This window comes from Sciurus carolinensis, chromosome 3 (assembly GCF_902686445.1).
Source record: "Sciurus carolinensis chromosome 3, mSciCar1.2, whole genome shotgun sequence".
Lineage (NCBI taxonomy): Eukaryota > Metazoa > Chordata > Mammalia > Rodentia > Sciuridae > Sciurus > Sciurus carolinensis.
Genome location: NC_062215.1, coordinates 177,291,601 through 177,307,171, shown reverse-complemented (window position 1 = coordinate 177,307,171; position 15,571 = coordinate 177,291,601). Strand labels below are relative to the sequence as shown.

The following is a 15,571-nucleotide window of genomic DNA, read 5'->3' as shown; positions in this document are numbered from 1 at the left end:
GAGTTGGGCTGTGGGTTTGTGTGTGGTTCCGGCAGGCAAGATGAGGCCGTGTCTACAGCCGCCTGTTCCTGCTTGTCCCCCGCTGGGGTCAGTTGGTGGCCCTGCCTGCCATGATTACCTCCTTTTCTGCTCTTCCCGCCTCCGCCTGTCCAGCCCAGGATCCTTTCCCAGCACCTCGCTCCTGCCGCTCCTGCGTCTGCCGGGTGCCAGAAACCACCGGCTGCCCCGGTGCTGCTCTGTCCCCTTCCTCCTATCCTCCCAGGCCGCCCACCAGGCGCTGCCTTGGCAGGGCTCCTCCCGCCCCTTGCTCCTTCTCAGGGCTGCTCACTGCCATCTTCTGCCTTTTGGTTGTTGGTTCTGTGTTTCCCGCAGCCCTTCTGTGCCCCGCGGGCCCTGCTGCAGGAGGAAGTGGTCTGGGCAGGCAGACCCAGGCCACAGTGGGGTCCTGGCCCAGCCTCTTGACTGGGATCTGGACGCTCCAGCTGTTTTGTTTCTAACGTGAAGTCCTACGGGTGGCCGAGTGGCCGCCAGAGCACAGCAGCAGACCTGCCTTGACACTCATCCTCCTCCCCGTGAGGACAGGACGGGGAGAAAGCATCCCTCCGGGGGTGGAGCTCAGGTGAGACCAGGAGGGCTGGTGAGGCGCAGGAGCCAGGCCTGGAGAGCCGCCCACCCGGTGCCCTGTGCCAGCAGTGCCCGGCCACCAGCTCCACTTCCCTGGGTCTTGGTCTCTGTTTACCCCATCTCTCCCACCCAGTGCCCACATGGCTGCCCCAGGCCAGTCCACCACTGGGGGACCTTCAGCTACAGTCAGGCCTTAGGGCTCAGCCCCCTCTTTGTGGCGTGCAGTCCAGGAAGTTGACCTTGAAGTGATGCTCGTGTGTTTGATCTCTTGGGATCACCTGAGTTCTCAGCAGAAGGGGAGCGTTTCGGTGCCCCTGGGGTCTCTCCTGACCTCCCACACATCACACGTCCCTGTTCCACTGTCCCGCCCGTCTAAACCTGAACAGCGGCTTTTGGGTTGTCCCCTCTCCCACCCGCCCCTTTTTCCTGGCCCCAGGACTCTTCCGCTGCTGACCTCTCTGCCCGTTCCTAGTTCAGGCCCTTCCTGCCCCACCTTGGCCTCAGCTCCTCCCTCTCGCCTGTGAAATCTTGCCTGGCCAAGTTGAGGGGACCTCAGCCTCACAGAACGGTGCTGATTTGGGGGTCAGGAGTGATGTGCTGCCAGCATGGGAACTTGCCCTCGGAGCCCAGCATGGGCCGGCAGGCGTCACCACCAAGACTGCTGTGTGACCATTCGAGCGCGTCACGTTTCCCCTCCCTGCTTAAGCTGTTCATCTCTTGGGGAGCGCTGATCTGCACGGGCGGCAACTGCCTGGGGAGGGCCACCGGCCTGCAGTGCCTGTCTCCTGCCCTGCCTCAGTGCCCGCAGGACCCTTCAACTAGGTAGGCCTGCCGCTGACGGGCCATCTCCTCCTAAGTAGGGCAGTGTGGCCTGAGGGGTCCTCGTGGGCCGTGCTGCGCTGGAGAGTTAAGTTTCACTGGCTGCAACTGGAGCCCTAGTGGAGCTTCACCTCTTCTGGGGCCAAGAACGTGCGTTTCAGGATGGCAGGGGACGCTGGCTTTTGTTAGCAGTGCTCAGCGGAGGGCCGACCTGGAGCTTGGCCGTCTCCCTCCTGCTGTCTGTGGAACCCGGGGCTCTGCACATGCCAGGCCTGCGCTCTGCCATGGAGCTGCACCCCAGCCCAGGCTGGCTTCAGACTCCTGACCCTCCTGCCTCCGCCTCCACCCGGCTGGGACTACAGGTGTGCACCCTGCATCCGGCCACTCTTTCTCATCAAGAAGACGTGAGACCTGGTAGAGTTGTCTGCCCTTAGGCAAATTCAGGGAGTGGCCCCAGGGAGGACAGCTGGCCCAGTGCCTGGCGTCGCACCGCACAAATGAGGGCGCTGGGTCAACACGTTCACCGTTCTTAGACACAGAATTCTCCGTTAATTCCTGTTTTGTCAGACTATTGGCTCATAAAAACCTATACTTGAAAACTGGTTAAAGTAATCTGTGATCTTTCAAGTACGACAAACTAAAACAGTTTGCCCATAAAAAGCAGTTCCTAGCATTGTGCTCTTTTCAGAGGGAAGCATGTCGTGCTTAACCACCCCGGGTTAATCCCTGCACAGCACCTCCTTCGTCAAGCAGTTCATAATAGGACAAAATTAAGATTTCAAAATTCATAGTATGATGGCAAAACCCACATACGAGCCATCTAGAGTAATAACTTGCTATGTTACTATTTGTGTTAATGAAGTTGTTTTCAATAAAAGACAAGATAGGGTTAAGTTATGTGCTTTTCCTTTCTGTCCCCCTCTCCTGATAACCCACTGTTGCCCTGTCCCCTTCCCACACCTGTCCAGCTGGGACCACAGTGTGCATGCATCAACTCGGGCTGCTGTAACTGGAGAGACTGGGTAGCTTAGATGACAGGTTTGCTTGCCTGCAGTCTGGACACAGTCTAGGGCAGGGTGCCAACACGCTGGGCTCTGGTGAGGACTCCCGGGCCCGTGGGTGGGGGAGGGAAGAGGTGTCTGTTTCTTACAAGGACTTCCCTTCCCGTGGTGAGCGCCCCACCCCATGGCTTCATCTAAACCCGTGTCCACATACCATCACCCTTTGGGTTGGAGGGACAAGTTGGTCCACAGCACTGAACCAGTGAGGGTGGCCTGCACTGCGTGTGGCCGAGACCTTGTCCCTGAGCCTTGCCCCTCACAGAGGCTCCTGTCCCCCAGCAGGCTGGCAGCAGATGCTGGTGCAGGCTCGGCCAGGGCAGGGTGGCCTCCACAGTCCCGGACTCTCCCCTTGGGTCTGCTGCTCCCTAAGGGCACAGCCCCTTCCTCTCCATCAGGAAGACCCCTCCTCATTCAGGACTGCAGAGGCCTGGCTTCCCCATGTCCCCTCAGGCACAGCGGCCCTGCTGAGTCTCCTGTCCAGGCCATGCTGGCTGCCAGGTGTTGTTCTGTCCAGGGGAGGAAGGCGGAGCTTACCAGTATTGGATCAGCCAACGCAGGACCCATAAACAGAGTGGCCTCTGTACCAGACTTTCACTTACATAATTTACTCCTGTGTCTTCTGCAGTGTTTTTCACCAAGAGGTTGTGTCCATTTGACAAGAGCTGACATGTGGGTGCTACGGCTTAAATGTGTCCCCCAAAGGGTCGGGGGTTGGAATTGACCCTGGGTAGGGGTAATGGAAGTGGTGTGGGGCCCAGCAGGAGGTACTTAGGTAGTTGGGGTTCTGCCCTCAAAGGAATTTCATAGGGGACCCTGGTTGGTCCCTGAGGTTGACCCTACCTGGCTCTCACTGGCCTCCCCTTTCCAAGATGTAATTCCTCCCACACACTCTTTAGTCACCTGAGAGCCTCATCAGAGCTAATGCTGGTGCCACGCCCTCAGATCTCCAAAACTGAGTCAAACAAATCTTTTCTTTACGAAGGTAGCCTGCCTCAGGTATTTCATGATAGTAACACAAAACTGAAACAGTGGGCTTCTTACTCCACCAAGCGGGATGTCTACAGCGGGAGCACCTGGCCTGTGGTCCCCGTGCACAGCTGCAAACCTGCTTGAGGCACACTCTTGGAGTGGATGTGCCTTGTCTTCTGAAATTGCCTTCCCCAGGGGCTTTCCAGTTTGCTCTCCAGCAGTAGGAGGGGCTCTGTCCCTAGTCATTACTGCCCATGATGCTGAGAGCCTCTGAGGTCACTGCCACTCTGGGGGCTCTGAGTTTCGGCAGCACGGTTTGCCTTGTCTTGGTGGCTTGAGGTTGAGCGTGCCTTCCCGGGCCCTGGCTCTCCACCATCCCTCTCAGGACGCTACTGTCGGCCTCAGTTCGGTTGGATCTAGGTATATTCTAGATCCAACCATGTGAATTAGCCCCATGTGGTATAAGTTGGAGAAACGTCTCCCACCTCCAGTTTGTCTTTAATGTTCCTGCATTTTGTGGTATGGAAATTACGCTTGACCGTGGTCTGGGGGGTCCACTTCTGCCCCCCCTGAGCAGCAGTGCCTGGTCACTTGGTGGAAAGCAGCCCTGCTCTGTGTGCCACGGGTGCTGCAGAAGAGCTGGGTCCCACTGTCCAAGAGAGCCTGTAGGGAGGGGCTGCTGCTTCGGGCTCACGGGCCGGTCCTGTGGTGCTGCCCACAGCACGGCAGCAGGACGTTCTGGAAGTCCTGTTTGCTGCTCTACACCGTTCTGTCCACAGCCCAAGGCAGAGTCTCCTTGCCCTGCCCACTCCTCCCCCTCCACGTTTCTCAGCCAAATTCTGTTCCAGCCTTGCTGGGCTGCCGTTCCACAGCCCACGCCACGGGACGAGTGAGGGTCCTGATACAAAGGTCATACCCTCCCAGGGCTGCTGGGGCTCCGCCCTGGCCCAGCCCGCCTCTCAGCTGTGCTACCGAGAGCTGGACAGACCTCCCCGCCCCCGATGCAGGCCTGGGCCCCCCGGGAGCAGAGGCTGCACGAGCCGGCCTCCCTTGCTGCTGGGCCGTCCCTGGTGGCGAAGACACAGGCAGGCTGCCACCCTTTGGGTGGCGGGGCCGTCTGACACGCACCAGGGAAGTGGGAAAGACGCTGCTCTTAGGGCTGAAGTTTCCTTTGCCCTGTTTTACAGTCAGAAGTTTGCATCCCAAATGGCAATGGGGGTTTATTTCCATAGAAGAAAATGATACCACGGGTTTATCTTAAAAACTAAATTTAAAACTGTCTGATTGCTGTGCAAGGATTCCATGCTCTAAGGAGGCCGTTTCCAGCTCACTGGAACCCTAGCACGTTCCCTCAGGGGACACCAAGGGCCAGTGCTGGCTACAACTGTCCAAGACCTTGAGGGTCTGCAGCGCTGCCTTCCTGACGCCAGGATCCGAGTCCAGCTGGAGCTCCTGGAGCGCTGGGCGGGGGCACAAAGAGGAGGGGTCGGGCCTCGGGCGCTGCTGGCTGCGCGGCCTGGCAGGGCCCTGGAGCCCCCTGGACGTGTGACCAGAAGAGTTTCCATGCCCGCTGAAGCTCTCTCGGGGCTTCAGCAGCTACGAGCAGGGACCAAAAGGTGGCCCACAGAGCCCGAGGGCAGCGTGCGGGCAGAGGCAGCCCTTGAGAGTCTGTGCATGGGGGACTCCGCCCCGCAAGTAGCTGTCTTCCAGGAGGGCCCTGCGCAGGGGCGGCCGTCTCCTCCCGAGACAAGCCCACAGGAAGGGCCAGCTGCCCTCCCAGGCTCCCAGGGGCTTGCGGAGCCAGCAGGCTCCCTGGGGAGCTTGGGTGTCCACTACTCACAATTCCGCAGGGCCGGGAAATCCAGCTTTTTCAGGTAATGTGCAGACAACTGCTTCACAATAATCCCTAAAAGGACAGCCAAAGAAGTGTCACCGCACGGGTGGCAGGCCAGCAGCAGACGATTCTGCAAGAGGCAGTGAAGGACGTCACTGGCAAGAACCAGGCAAGGAGAAAGCCTGATGGAGACCAGAAGGCAGGACGGAGGCGCCTGAGCCCCTGTCCCCATGCGGCCACTGCCCCCCAGACCCAGAGCCGTCCAGTGCCCTTCAAGGCCCATCCTGAATCGAGACATCTTCTGCTTACCTGCCAAGTTGCAGGCGGCAATTCTGATCCTTAACAAGTTATTTTTAACATAGGACATTGTTTCCAGAAAGAAGCCATAGAGAACAGCAGGCTTTTTCTGAGACTGCAAAAAAATTAGTGACAAAAATTAGTGCTTTGAGGAATGAGATCTGGAGCAGGGCTGTTCACAGGAGCACCCCGTCCCCCGGTGCGTCAGTGCTCTTGCTGCTGGAAGCACCTGCCCAGAGACGGCAAGGGCCCCTCCCGCATCACACAGCAGGTTCGTAGCAGGGCAAGGGAAGGACCTCCAGTCCCCAGGTTTGTTCTTGTCTAGGGGATCATTACATTTATCCAGAACCTGTGCTGCCCAAAATGGTAGCCTCTGGCCACGTGGTCCTTGAACACTTGGAATGTGGCTGTTCTGAATTAAGTATGAAGTGCCTCCTGGGTTTTGAAGACTATACCAAAAAAAATGTAAGCTACCATCATAATATATAGTAATAATAATATGTTAATTTATATATAGTTGTACATTTATAATATGTATGATAAATGTTATATATATTTATGTATACTTTATATAGTATATTTTATGTACAATAATATAATAATTCTTATATATAATAATATATAAATATATGACATATTGGTTACATGTTAAAGTGATCATGTTTGGGTTAAATTAAGCTAAATTAAGTATTAAAATCAGTTTGCCTCTTCCTACTTTCTGAATGTGGCCACTAGGAAATCTAAACCAGGTATGTGACCTGCGAGCTCTCTCCAGGGGACATTTCATGTCTGGAAGGACAGCACAGGGCCCCGAGAGAGAAGGCCAGGGTGGCGTCCCCTGCAGCTTCCTCACCAGGGTGGAGCACATGTTCGTCTGGAACACGGTCATGTCCTCGTCGGTCCTGGTGCTGCTTTGCCCCGAGGCGCTCTCCAGGGACTTCCAGCCCCAGAAGTGCATGCACTGAAACATGGTAGCCCTGCAGGCCTGCAGGGACACAGGACAGCAGGGGCGGCGTCGCCAAGGGCCCCAAAGGCACGGCCCCAGAGCGTGGGATGGGCAGGTCAGGGATAGGCCTTCCCATCTGGGCACCCACCCCGCTGGCCCCTGGCCTCCAGCGGGAGGAGGTGGGGTGTCCCCCAGCGTCGGGGGTATGGCCTGTGCTGCAGCCAGTCTGGCACTGCGCTCTCAGCTGCCCCTTCTGGGTGCACCACCAGCTGCGTCCCTGGGGCATCTCCCATGCGACTGTCAGGAGAGCAGAGCAGCGTGGGCTGAGGTGGAGGCTGCGCGGGTGGGAGGCTTCATGCCCAGGGTCTCCAGGGACCCTGCGGCAGAGTCTGGGCAGGGAGGTGTGACGAGAGCCAAACCCAGGTCTGGGGAGTGCACTGTGGGATGTCCCTCACTCTGTGAGTGCCACCTGCACCACGTCCACCCCATTCCCACCCAGAAACCCCAGCACCCATGAACAGTGAGAGCGGACTTGTGACCCCAGAACTGGGGACGAGGGCACTGGTTGGAGGATTCGAGTGCCCTTGTGTGACCCGCAGGCTTCCAGAGGGGGCAGAACACCCAAGCTCAGCCACTGCCCCCGCCCAGTCTGTGCAGGAGAGAGGGGCTGGGGCCCTGGGCAGAGGGCCAGCGCAGAGCAGGGCGAGAGGTCACAGGGCACGTGGAGGACGCAGAGCGGGGTGGGCACTCCGGCCACCAGGGCCAGGGACTAAAGGAGGACCCGGTCCCTGCTTTCCCTCGCCCTGCTTCCTCTCCACAGCAGTGGGGAGCCGGCCAGGCCCTCCAGGATGCCCGGCAGCCTGACGTGGGCCTGCCCCACAGAGAACGGGAGGGGAGACTTCAGAGCTTTAAACAGGACAGAGTCCCAACAGCCTAAAGTGACCCTCTAGGAAGAAAGGGGGATGGGGCAGAGGTGGCTGCAGGCAGCGCCCAGCAAAAGGAAGACACGCAGGTTTCCCTCAAAGCCACTTCCGAGGGGAACGGGCCCGGGCCCTGGCCCAGCCTGCGAACAGAGGCGTGGACCGCGGCCGCTGGGCTCTGGAGAAGACAGAGTCCGCTGCTGGCAGCGCCAGTGGACCCACGGGGCGTTTCCCGCGGGGCGGGGCGTCCGAGGCGAGGAGGGCGGGTCTTACGCGGGCCGTGCTGGCGCAGGGGTCCTGGCAGTGCAGCAGGAGGGGCACCCAGGCGCTCTTCACTTCGCCTTTGAAGAAATGCTTCTTGGAAATCCCCACCACCTTCGCCAGCTTCCCGAACAGGACGAAGGCCTTCAGCCGCAGCAGCTCGCTCTCCTGGCCGACAGGCACGGACGGGCTGGTCCCGGGAGCAGGGGCCCGCCAGCCTCCACCGGCCACCCGTCGGGGCAGAGTCTCTCCCTGGGCAGGGCTGACGCAGCCCTCCAGGGACGGGGCATGACCCTGCGGCCCTCGGGGCTTTGCCGAACCTGAAGGCACACCACTGCCTCAGGGCCCCGGAGAGTTTGGGAGGGCGAGATGGGCGTAAGCGCTCCCCCGAGCGACCCCGAGGGGCCACAGGCTGATCCCTGCAGCTTAGCACAGGCATCTCCTCCACGACATCCTACAACTGGCTCTGCTCTGCTCTCAACACACCTTCTCACTGGGGCGAGTCGCCCCCGGCCACCCGCTGAGCAAGCCAAGGGCTGTGCTGCGCCCCCAAAGGTCACCGAGTGGAAACGATCCCTAAAGTCATACGTTGATGGTATCTGGAGGTGGGGCCTTTGGGGAGGACTCAGGATTAGAGGAGGCCCTGAGGGTGGGGTTCCCACGATGGCATTAGTGGCTTTACAGAAGAGGAAGAGAGACCTGAGCTAGCACACTTGATCTGTCTCCCCATGATGAAGCAAGAAGGCCCTCACACGATATGGGTATCATCTCTTGGACTTCCTGGTCTCCAGAACCATGAACTAAACAAATCATCTATGCTTTATAAATCACCTGGGCTTGGGTATTTTGTTTTAGCAACAGAAAGACTCAGATACTGAGGGAGGCTGTCATGTGGACTCACATTGTCAAAGAAGACTCTGCACAGCTCAGAGAGGGCTTCAAAAGACGAGCCCATGTCCCCTTCTCGGAGCTCAGCCAGGATTTTGGTCAGGGCCTCCATACCCTCAGCAGTCACAATGCTGCTCACGGGACCCCTCAGGGAGCCCAGGCACTGCTCCAGCAAGAGCTTCCGATACTGCTTCACCTGGAAGGACGCAGACAGCTCAGCCTCCACCCTGCCCCCTGGCAGGCCTGAGGAGCATGCCCACGTGGCCCTCAGCCTCTGAGACCAGGACCTGGGGCTTGAGCGGTACCTTCCTGGGGGCACCAAGGGCCATGTTGCCCAGGGCGCGCAGGGAGAGCACCTGCAGGGCCTCGTCCTCCTTCTGCCCCGCGCCTATCTCCAGCAGCATCACCGCCGGCCTCAGCAACTTCTCCTGGTACAGGACAGGGTCGCTCATGAACTGCAAGGAGAAGGTCTTAGTCACCCTCCAGGGAGGCCCCTTCACAGCCGTGGGGCGGGCAGGACTCAGAGGCACCGCCCAGCGTGGTCCCTCTGTGAGCAGGAGGGGACCAAGAGCTTCGCTGTCCTCACCCGTGAAGGGGCGATGCCAGTGCCTCCCTCAGGGCTGCTGTGAGATTCAGCAGGGAAGCGCGGAGAGTGCTGGGTAATCATTGTCACTGATGTCCCCAGGGAACAGGGCGGAGCAGCCACCCTGTGCAGGCACCTCCCCCAGCACCCCTGAGCTGAAATGCAGGGGCCCTGAATTCTACTCCTTTGGGAGAACCTCCCTTGGCTTAGTACTCAGAGGGCTAAGACCTCAGGCCGGTGGTGGGCCTGGTGTGTGCACACCTATGCTCACAAGAGCCTGAGTGTGGTTTTAAAGGATGCTGAAGAGCCAGGCAGTGGCACATGCCTGTCATCCCGGTGGCTCCCGCAGCTGAGGCAGGAGGATCACAAGTCCAAGGTCGGCCTCAGCAACCTAGTGAGGCCCTAAGCAACTCAGGCTCTGTCTCAAAATAAAATATAAAAAGGGCTGGGGAGAAGGCTCCGTTGTTGAGGGACCCTGGGTTCAATCCCTAGTAAGCCCAGCCCCGAAATAAAAGGAAAAAATCATATAATCCAGCCCCATCAACTTTGAAAGAATTTAAATAACTTGCCTCTTTCAAGCTGAACCCAACTTTTAAACAGTAATAATCAGCTAGAATGTAGCATTTACCATCCAGCCACAGTGCACGTGATCTCATTTAGTTCTCACCAAAGACCCCTAAAGTAGGTTCTGCTGTTCTCGCTTCAGCAGATGCAGAAGTTGAAGCCCAGAGACCTTAAGGAACTTGTCCATGGCTGTCCAGCTGCTGGGTGGAGGGAACTGGATCCTACTGTGCCCCCTGACTCCAGTCCCTGGGCCTGCTACCAGGACTGAGTAAATCTCTTCCCAGTGTCCTTGTGGGGGCTTACGGAGGAGGCGTGACACAAGACAAGCCCGAGAACTTGAAAACGCTTGGCAAGTCTGTCTGAGGCTGGTCTTGCGCTGGACCAGGAGTTTTTGTATGGTCCAAAGTCAAGTTGTTTTCACATTTTTCGATGGTGGGGGAAAAACCTAAGGAGGGATTTCATGTCCACGGAAGTCGTGTGAAGTTCAAACGTCAGCCCATCAGTAAGGCTTCACCGGAACCCTGCCACACCCCGTTTCCTGTCATCTGGGCCTGTTTTCTTGCTCAACAGCCAGGTGGACGTGACGTCAAGAATGCATAGTGACCACGAGGCCCTTCACTGAGAGCCTGCCGCCCGTCCTGGCTGTCGTGTGGTCCCTACGGCATACTGGACTCCATGCCGCCCATAAAGTTTCCCTTCAAGTTTCTGGCCAGCTCCCTCAGGACCCACGAACACTGCCCTGGCAAAGTGGCTGGGCCACGTGGCTGTGACCCTCCCACCTTCCTGCCTGGTGAGGCTGGTGTCTCTCAGAGTCCTCCTGTGCCAAGCATTCTGGTGAGTCCATGGTGCCCCCACTGGCCCAGGGTGGCGGCCCTCGCCCTGCCGCCCGGCTGCTTCCTCTGAGTGTGGCACAGGCCGCTCAGCCTCTGCCCAGAGTGCCCTCCCCACCCTGATCATGTGACCAAGGAGCGCCAGAGTCAAGGAGCACGTGAAGTAGAGCCCTCAGCCCCTGGGTGCCCGCTTCAGGGGCGAGCCGTCGCAGGACAGCCCGGGGACACCCGCCCCGCCGCTCACTCCCCACCCGGGCCACGGGCCTCACTTCCACACAGACGGCCGTGCTGCTGACGCGGCAGCTCATGACTTCGGAGCCCATGCCCCTGAGCACCAGCTCCGACAGCCTCAGCCTGTAGCTCTCCAGGTTCTGCACGCACAGCCTGTGGAGGACACGCCAGATGCTACCCGGCCAGGGGAGCCAGCCCAGCTCCTGCCCACTGTGCTGCAGCCTGGCGCTGGCTTGGGGTGACCAGGGGTCTGCGGGGCTTGGTGGGTTCTGTCAGTGAAATGCTCACTTTCCATCTGCTTTTCTAAAAGTGGGCCAGGATGAGGGCTGTGCGTGGTATCAGGACCCAGGAGGTGCTGCCCATCCCGGCCCTGTGCTAGCCCCTCCTCTCGCTGACCTCACGTCTGCTCTGGAGCAGGAAGTGTGGAACAGAAGGCTCCCACTGTGCTACAGTGCACTGCCACCCCCCAGTGGGACACAGGTCGTGGCAGTGTCCCCAGATACAAGGCATCCAGCAGTCACAAGGCCTTCTGTCCTACAGCACCCTGCACCCACCTGGCCAGCAGGCCCACTCCCTCCAGGAAGGTCAGGCTGTCCTCCAGCAGGGCCCACACGGACTGCTCTCCCAGGGCGTGCAGCAAGCGCTCATGGTTGATTCTCCTGAACAAAAGCTGCATGGACTTGATGGTGACCCTGGAAGGAGGCGGCAGGTATGACGTGGCTGCTGGGCTCTGGGCTCTGTATCCCAACCCTGCTGGGCCCTGTGCAGAGGGCTGAGGGGGTGGCCGTTCTGCAAACTGAGAACCACACTACGCTGGACACACATAAACAGGATGGTAAAATCAGCCTCCAGAAACTTCCCCACCTGAGGGTAACACGGGCCCCTTGGTGCACATGACTCACGGGGCCCAGACTGCTTCTAAGGTCCAACCCAAGCCTACTGCCCTGTCCCCCGTGGACCCTCCCCGCTGCCCGCTGCCCTCAAGTACCTCTGCAGGTTCATCTCCTGGGGCAGGGCCCCGGTGTGCACCAGCCTCCAGGTCTTCAGGACGGGCGAGGCAGCCTCGGGCCTGTGGCTGCTGCTGAGCTGCAGCAGGAGGGTATAGATGAGGTCCGGGAACAGGTCTCTCAGCTTGTCATCCCTGTCCAGCTTCTCCAGGAGCAGGTGGATGGTGCACAGGGTCTGCGGAGAGAAGGGCCAGGCGGGTTGGGAATTCTACTCTGAGACCCCCGAGAAGCCCCAGGGCCTGCCCCAGCCACTCACCATCAGGGGGTCCACTGCGGCCAAGCGCCAGATGTCAGCCTTGGAGGTGGCGTTTACCCTGGGGGTGAACCGCGCCTGCAGCCGGCCCATCAAGCCGTGGAGCATGGTCCGCGCAAAAGGTACATTCTCTGCCACGGCCAGCCACACCTCCGTCAGGTGGCTAGCCAAAGACAGGCACAAGGACAGTGGGTTTCCTGCCATGTGCCCTGGCAGGGAAAAATCCCTTTCAACCCCTTGGCAGGGCCCCAGCCACAGTCTGAACTCCGGGAGCTGAATGTCACAGAGGTGGTGTGCATCACCAAACTGTGCAATCAGAACCAGGTTCCTGACTCCACGCTGGGGCCCCTTTCTCTGCCCAGGCTCATAGTACTGCTGGGAAAGCCATGGCCCCCTTGGAACACCTGCATTCCTCAAGGTCCCCACTGGTGCTAATATTTGATGACCGTAAGGACATGTCCAATAATACCCCCAAGGACCTAATTCATGTCAGGCAGTTCGTTGATGTTATTGTATCAACCAATTTTCTCAATGAGTCTTAGAGGAAGGTATTTTTCTCTCCCTGTGCTACTGAAGAGGAGGTTAAGGCTTCCAAAGTACCAAACTACAACAGGAAATGCCTTCCTCATCCTCAAGTTCAAGACCGTGGCTCTACTAGAGAAGGACCCCAGGATGGTGCCTTAATGGGCTAGGTACAGAGGTGGGAATCGGTAGGTTCTAAAGGGTGACAGCAACAAGCCTAACAAGGTTGAACGGAACAAAAAGAAATGTAAACTGCCTATTCGAGTCCTCAAAATCTAATACACAAGTGCAGGGAGGTGAGTTTGGGGTTCGGGAAAGAGGAGGCAGCTGCCTAGAGGCAGAAATCAGACGGAGGAGGGTAAAAGATACTCACTAGTGCCAAGATAAAAAGACCATGGGGGTAAGGACACTAGGAAACAGGGCCCTCGGTCTCACAATGACAAGGAACAGGATTCTACCAGCAGTCAGGGGAGCCTGGAGGAACCCCCAGGGGTCTGGAACACAATGCAGCCGACTGCAGGCTCTTGAGGCCCGGGTAAACTGCCACCTAAGTGCTCACTGACCCTCATGGCGAGCTAATGTGTCAGATCCAAGCAACGACGTCATGGGGATTTATTACGCAGTGATCGCCGACCACTGTCGTGTGTTGGTGAACAAGTCACCCTGAACTGGCCACCAGGAATGCCAGCAGAACCTGGGGACACACTACTAGGAATGCACTGCCCCCTGCCCACACCTCCCAACCCTGCTCCAAGTGCCAGGAACCCTCAATGAATCACAAAACCTGAGCCACACTCCCAACTGACCCCTGCAGGGGGTGGCAGCTCCTAGCAGGTCAGCCTGCGGCTCTGGGCCTGAGGCCCGGGTTTGGAACTCTTTGCCCTCCGTTCACAACCTCTTTGGGAGACATCCGCCTCACCTCACTGTGGCCACACAGGCTAGCTGCTCTGGGGGAGGACTCCTGCCTTCCTGGGCCTCCCCAGATGAGCACACTCCCCACCTTTGGGGAGAGCCGGGTTTGTAGACCTAATGCCAAGGAGGAGGAGGCTGCTCTGCTTCTCTCCTGGCTGGAGCTGGGGCACTTCCATCCCTGAGGGACCTGGATTCCCTCTGAGACCACATTTGAAAAGGAACAGGTACAGACAGGAGCACCTCAGGGACTTGCTCAGACCTGTGAAGGCCTGTGCTGTGGCTTGCCTGCCTGCGACTCTGTCCCCACGGGAAAGGAAAGGGCCACCATTGGGGGATGGTACTGGACTTCCCGGGCCTGACCCAGATGGGACAACCAGGACATGTGAGAAGCTACAGGTCCCAGATTCCAGCTGGACATGAAGCTTTGGAAGTCTGGCTCCGAGTGGTTCCCTGGAGGATGGGGACCCCTCACATGAGATTCAGGCTTTGACCCACCCTGGGCCCCAGCTTCTGGACATGTCCTCCTCCTTTGGGCACCCACCTCTCCATGGGCAGGGGCTGCCTCAGGAGTGACGTGAGGACAGTCTCCTGGTGGTAGTGTGCCAGCAAGAGGATGCCTTCAACGAGAAGGCGCCGCACCTCCAGTTGGTCTACCACGGGCAGGTGGACCAGGATGGCGCCCAGGATCTCCGCCACCTGAGGAGGGGCAGGCATCACTGGGGGCCTGCAGGCCACTGTGGGACACCCCTCCTCAAGGGAGAGTGGTGGGCAGGGCAAGACACCAGAACCCTTCCCAGAATCAACACCAGAACCTCTCCAAAGAGATGCTTTGATCTCTTCCTTGGACTGGGGGTGGGGAGCCCAGGAGAGGGAGCCGTGGCCTCCAGCTGCTGTTGACATGCTGCCTCTCTTTCTAGCTATGTCCTCCTCTTTGCCAGCCCCAGGGTTGGTGGAGAGGCGGTCTCAGGAGGAGTCAGCCCCAGCCCCACCGGGGGCCCTGGGCAGCTCTGCCACCTTGTCCTCCAGCTCCCTGGCCCGCATCTGGAGGAAGGTGGCTATCCAGGTGACCGCAGCCTTGTCGTGCGGCAGGTCCATGGCCCCAATGTTCTCGCAGAGTTTCTGGATGAGCGAGACCACCTCGTCGCAGTTAAACTCCATGCAGACCACCTAGGATCAGAGTAAAGCCAAGTCCCAGTCCCCTCCCCTGGCTGCTCCTCCTCTGCCCAGGAGACTGTGGCCGTGGCCTTCTCTGGGCTCCCTGTCCGGCTTCTCACTGTCCTGCCAAGCTGCCCAGGCAGCACCTCAGCACCTCTCATGTCAAAGGGGCCCCACTACCAACCTCGCCCAGTCCTCACCGCCTGCCCCCCGCCCTCCCTGCACCCCGCACAGGGTGCTCCCCAACATGTCTCCTGTCCTCACGCCACTGCCCTGCAGCCTGCCTGGCCTACTCCCGGAGCCCTGTGCTCCTCCTGCCGCTCCACAAGCCCCGTTGCACCAGGAAGCGGCTCCGCCCCTCAGGCCAAAGGGACCTCACTGCCCTGTGAGATTGAGGGGCCTGTTTGCAAGGTTCCAGGCACTTCCTCTCCTCAGTGTGCCATGAGCATGCAGGACTCCTCTGGATCATTCCCGTGGCACATCGTAAGTGCCAGGAGGAGTTGGCCAGGGAATGTTGGGCACTCTCTGTGTGCCCAGCACCCCAGTGAGAACCCAACCAGACGCAGGTCATTTCAGTATAGATGTAGCCCTTGGACCAACAGCCAGGGAAGCAGCAACCCTAAAGGAGAACACAGGAGACACAGCCAGCCCAGGAGAGCCCTGCCCCCCAAAATGTCCAGAGGCTGGGGACCAGCCAATGGTCACCTTGGCAATTTTGGAGGACGCACAGAAGATCTTCTCTGCGTCTGTGCCCTGGATGTCCTCCTTACATTTCTCCAGCTCCCTCTCCTTGGAAGCATCCCATAAGGAGCAGGTCTGGCTTGCTGTTGGAAGTACAATTTCAGACATGATTGGCCAGGACCGGTCTGGCCAGGGTCACTCGGTGCAGACTCCT

At 58.9% G+C, this 15,571-nt stretch overlaps 1 protein-coding gene across 1 annotated transcript in view; it reads right to left on the bottom strand.

Annotated features, from left to right (window-relative positions):
• Positions 1–3,540: 3,540 nt before the first annotated feature.
• The window catches only part of Mroh2a (maestro heat like repeat family member 2A), a 43,446-nt gene continuing 31,415 nt past the window's right edge, over positions 3,541–15,571 (bottom strand). The window contains exons 24-37 of the mRNA XM_047545098.1: positions 15,382–15,500; positions 14,536–14,688; positions 14,063–14,217; positions 12,091–12,250; positions 11,816–12,009; positions 11,382–11,519; positions 10,866–10,980; positions 8,925–9,074; positions 8,633–8,815; positions 7,744–7,899; positions 6,458–6,589; positions 5,617–5,719; positions 5,314–5,379; positions 3,541–4,933 (exon numbers count right to left, since the gene is read on the bottom strand). Coding sequence (XP_047401054.1) covers positions 4,812–4,933; positions 5,314–5,379; positions 5,617–5,719; positions 6,458–6,589; positions 7,744–7,899; positions 8,633–8,815; positions 8,925–9,074; positions 10,866–10,980; positions 11,382–11,519; positions 11,816–12,009; positions 12,091–12,250; positions 14,063–14,217; positions 14,536–14,688; positions 15,382–15,500 — 1,946 coding nt within the window. The 3' untranslated portion in view covers positions 3,541–4,811. The remainder of the gene's footprint in view (positions 4,934–5,313; positions 5,380–5,616; positions 5,720–6,457; positions 6,590–7,743; positions 7,900–8,632; positions 8,816–8,924; positions 9,075–10,865; positions 10,981–11,381; positions 11,520–11,815; positions 12,010–12,090; positions 12,251–14,062; positions 14,218–14,535; positions 14,689–15,381; positions 15,501–15,571) is intronic.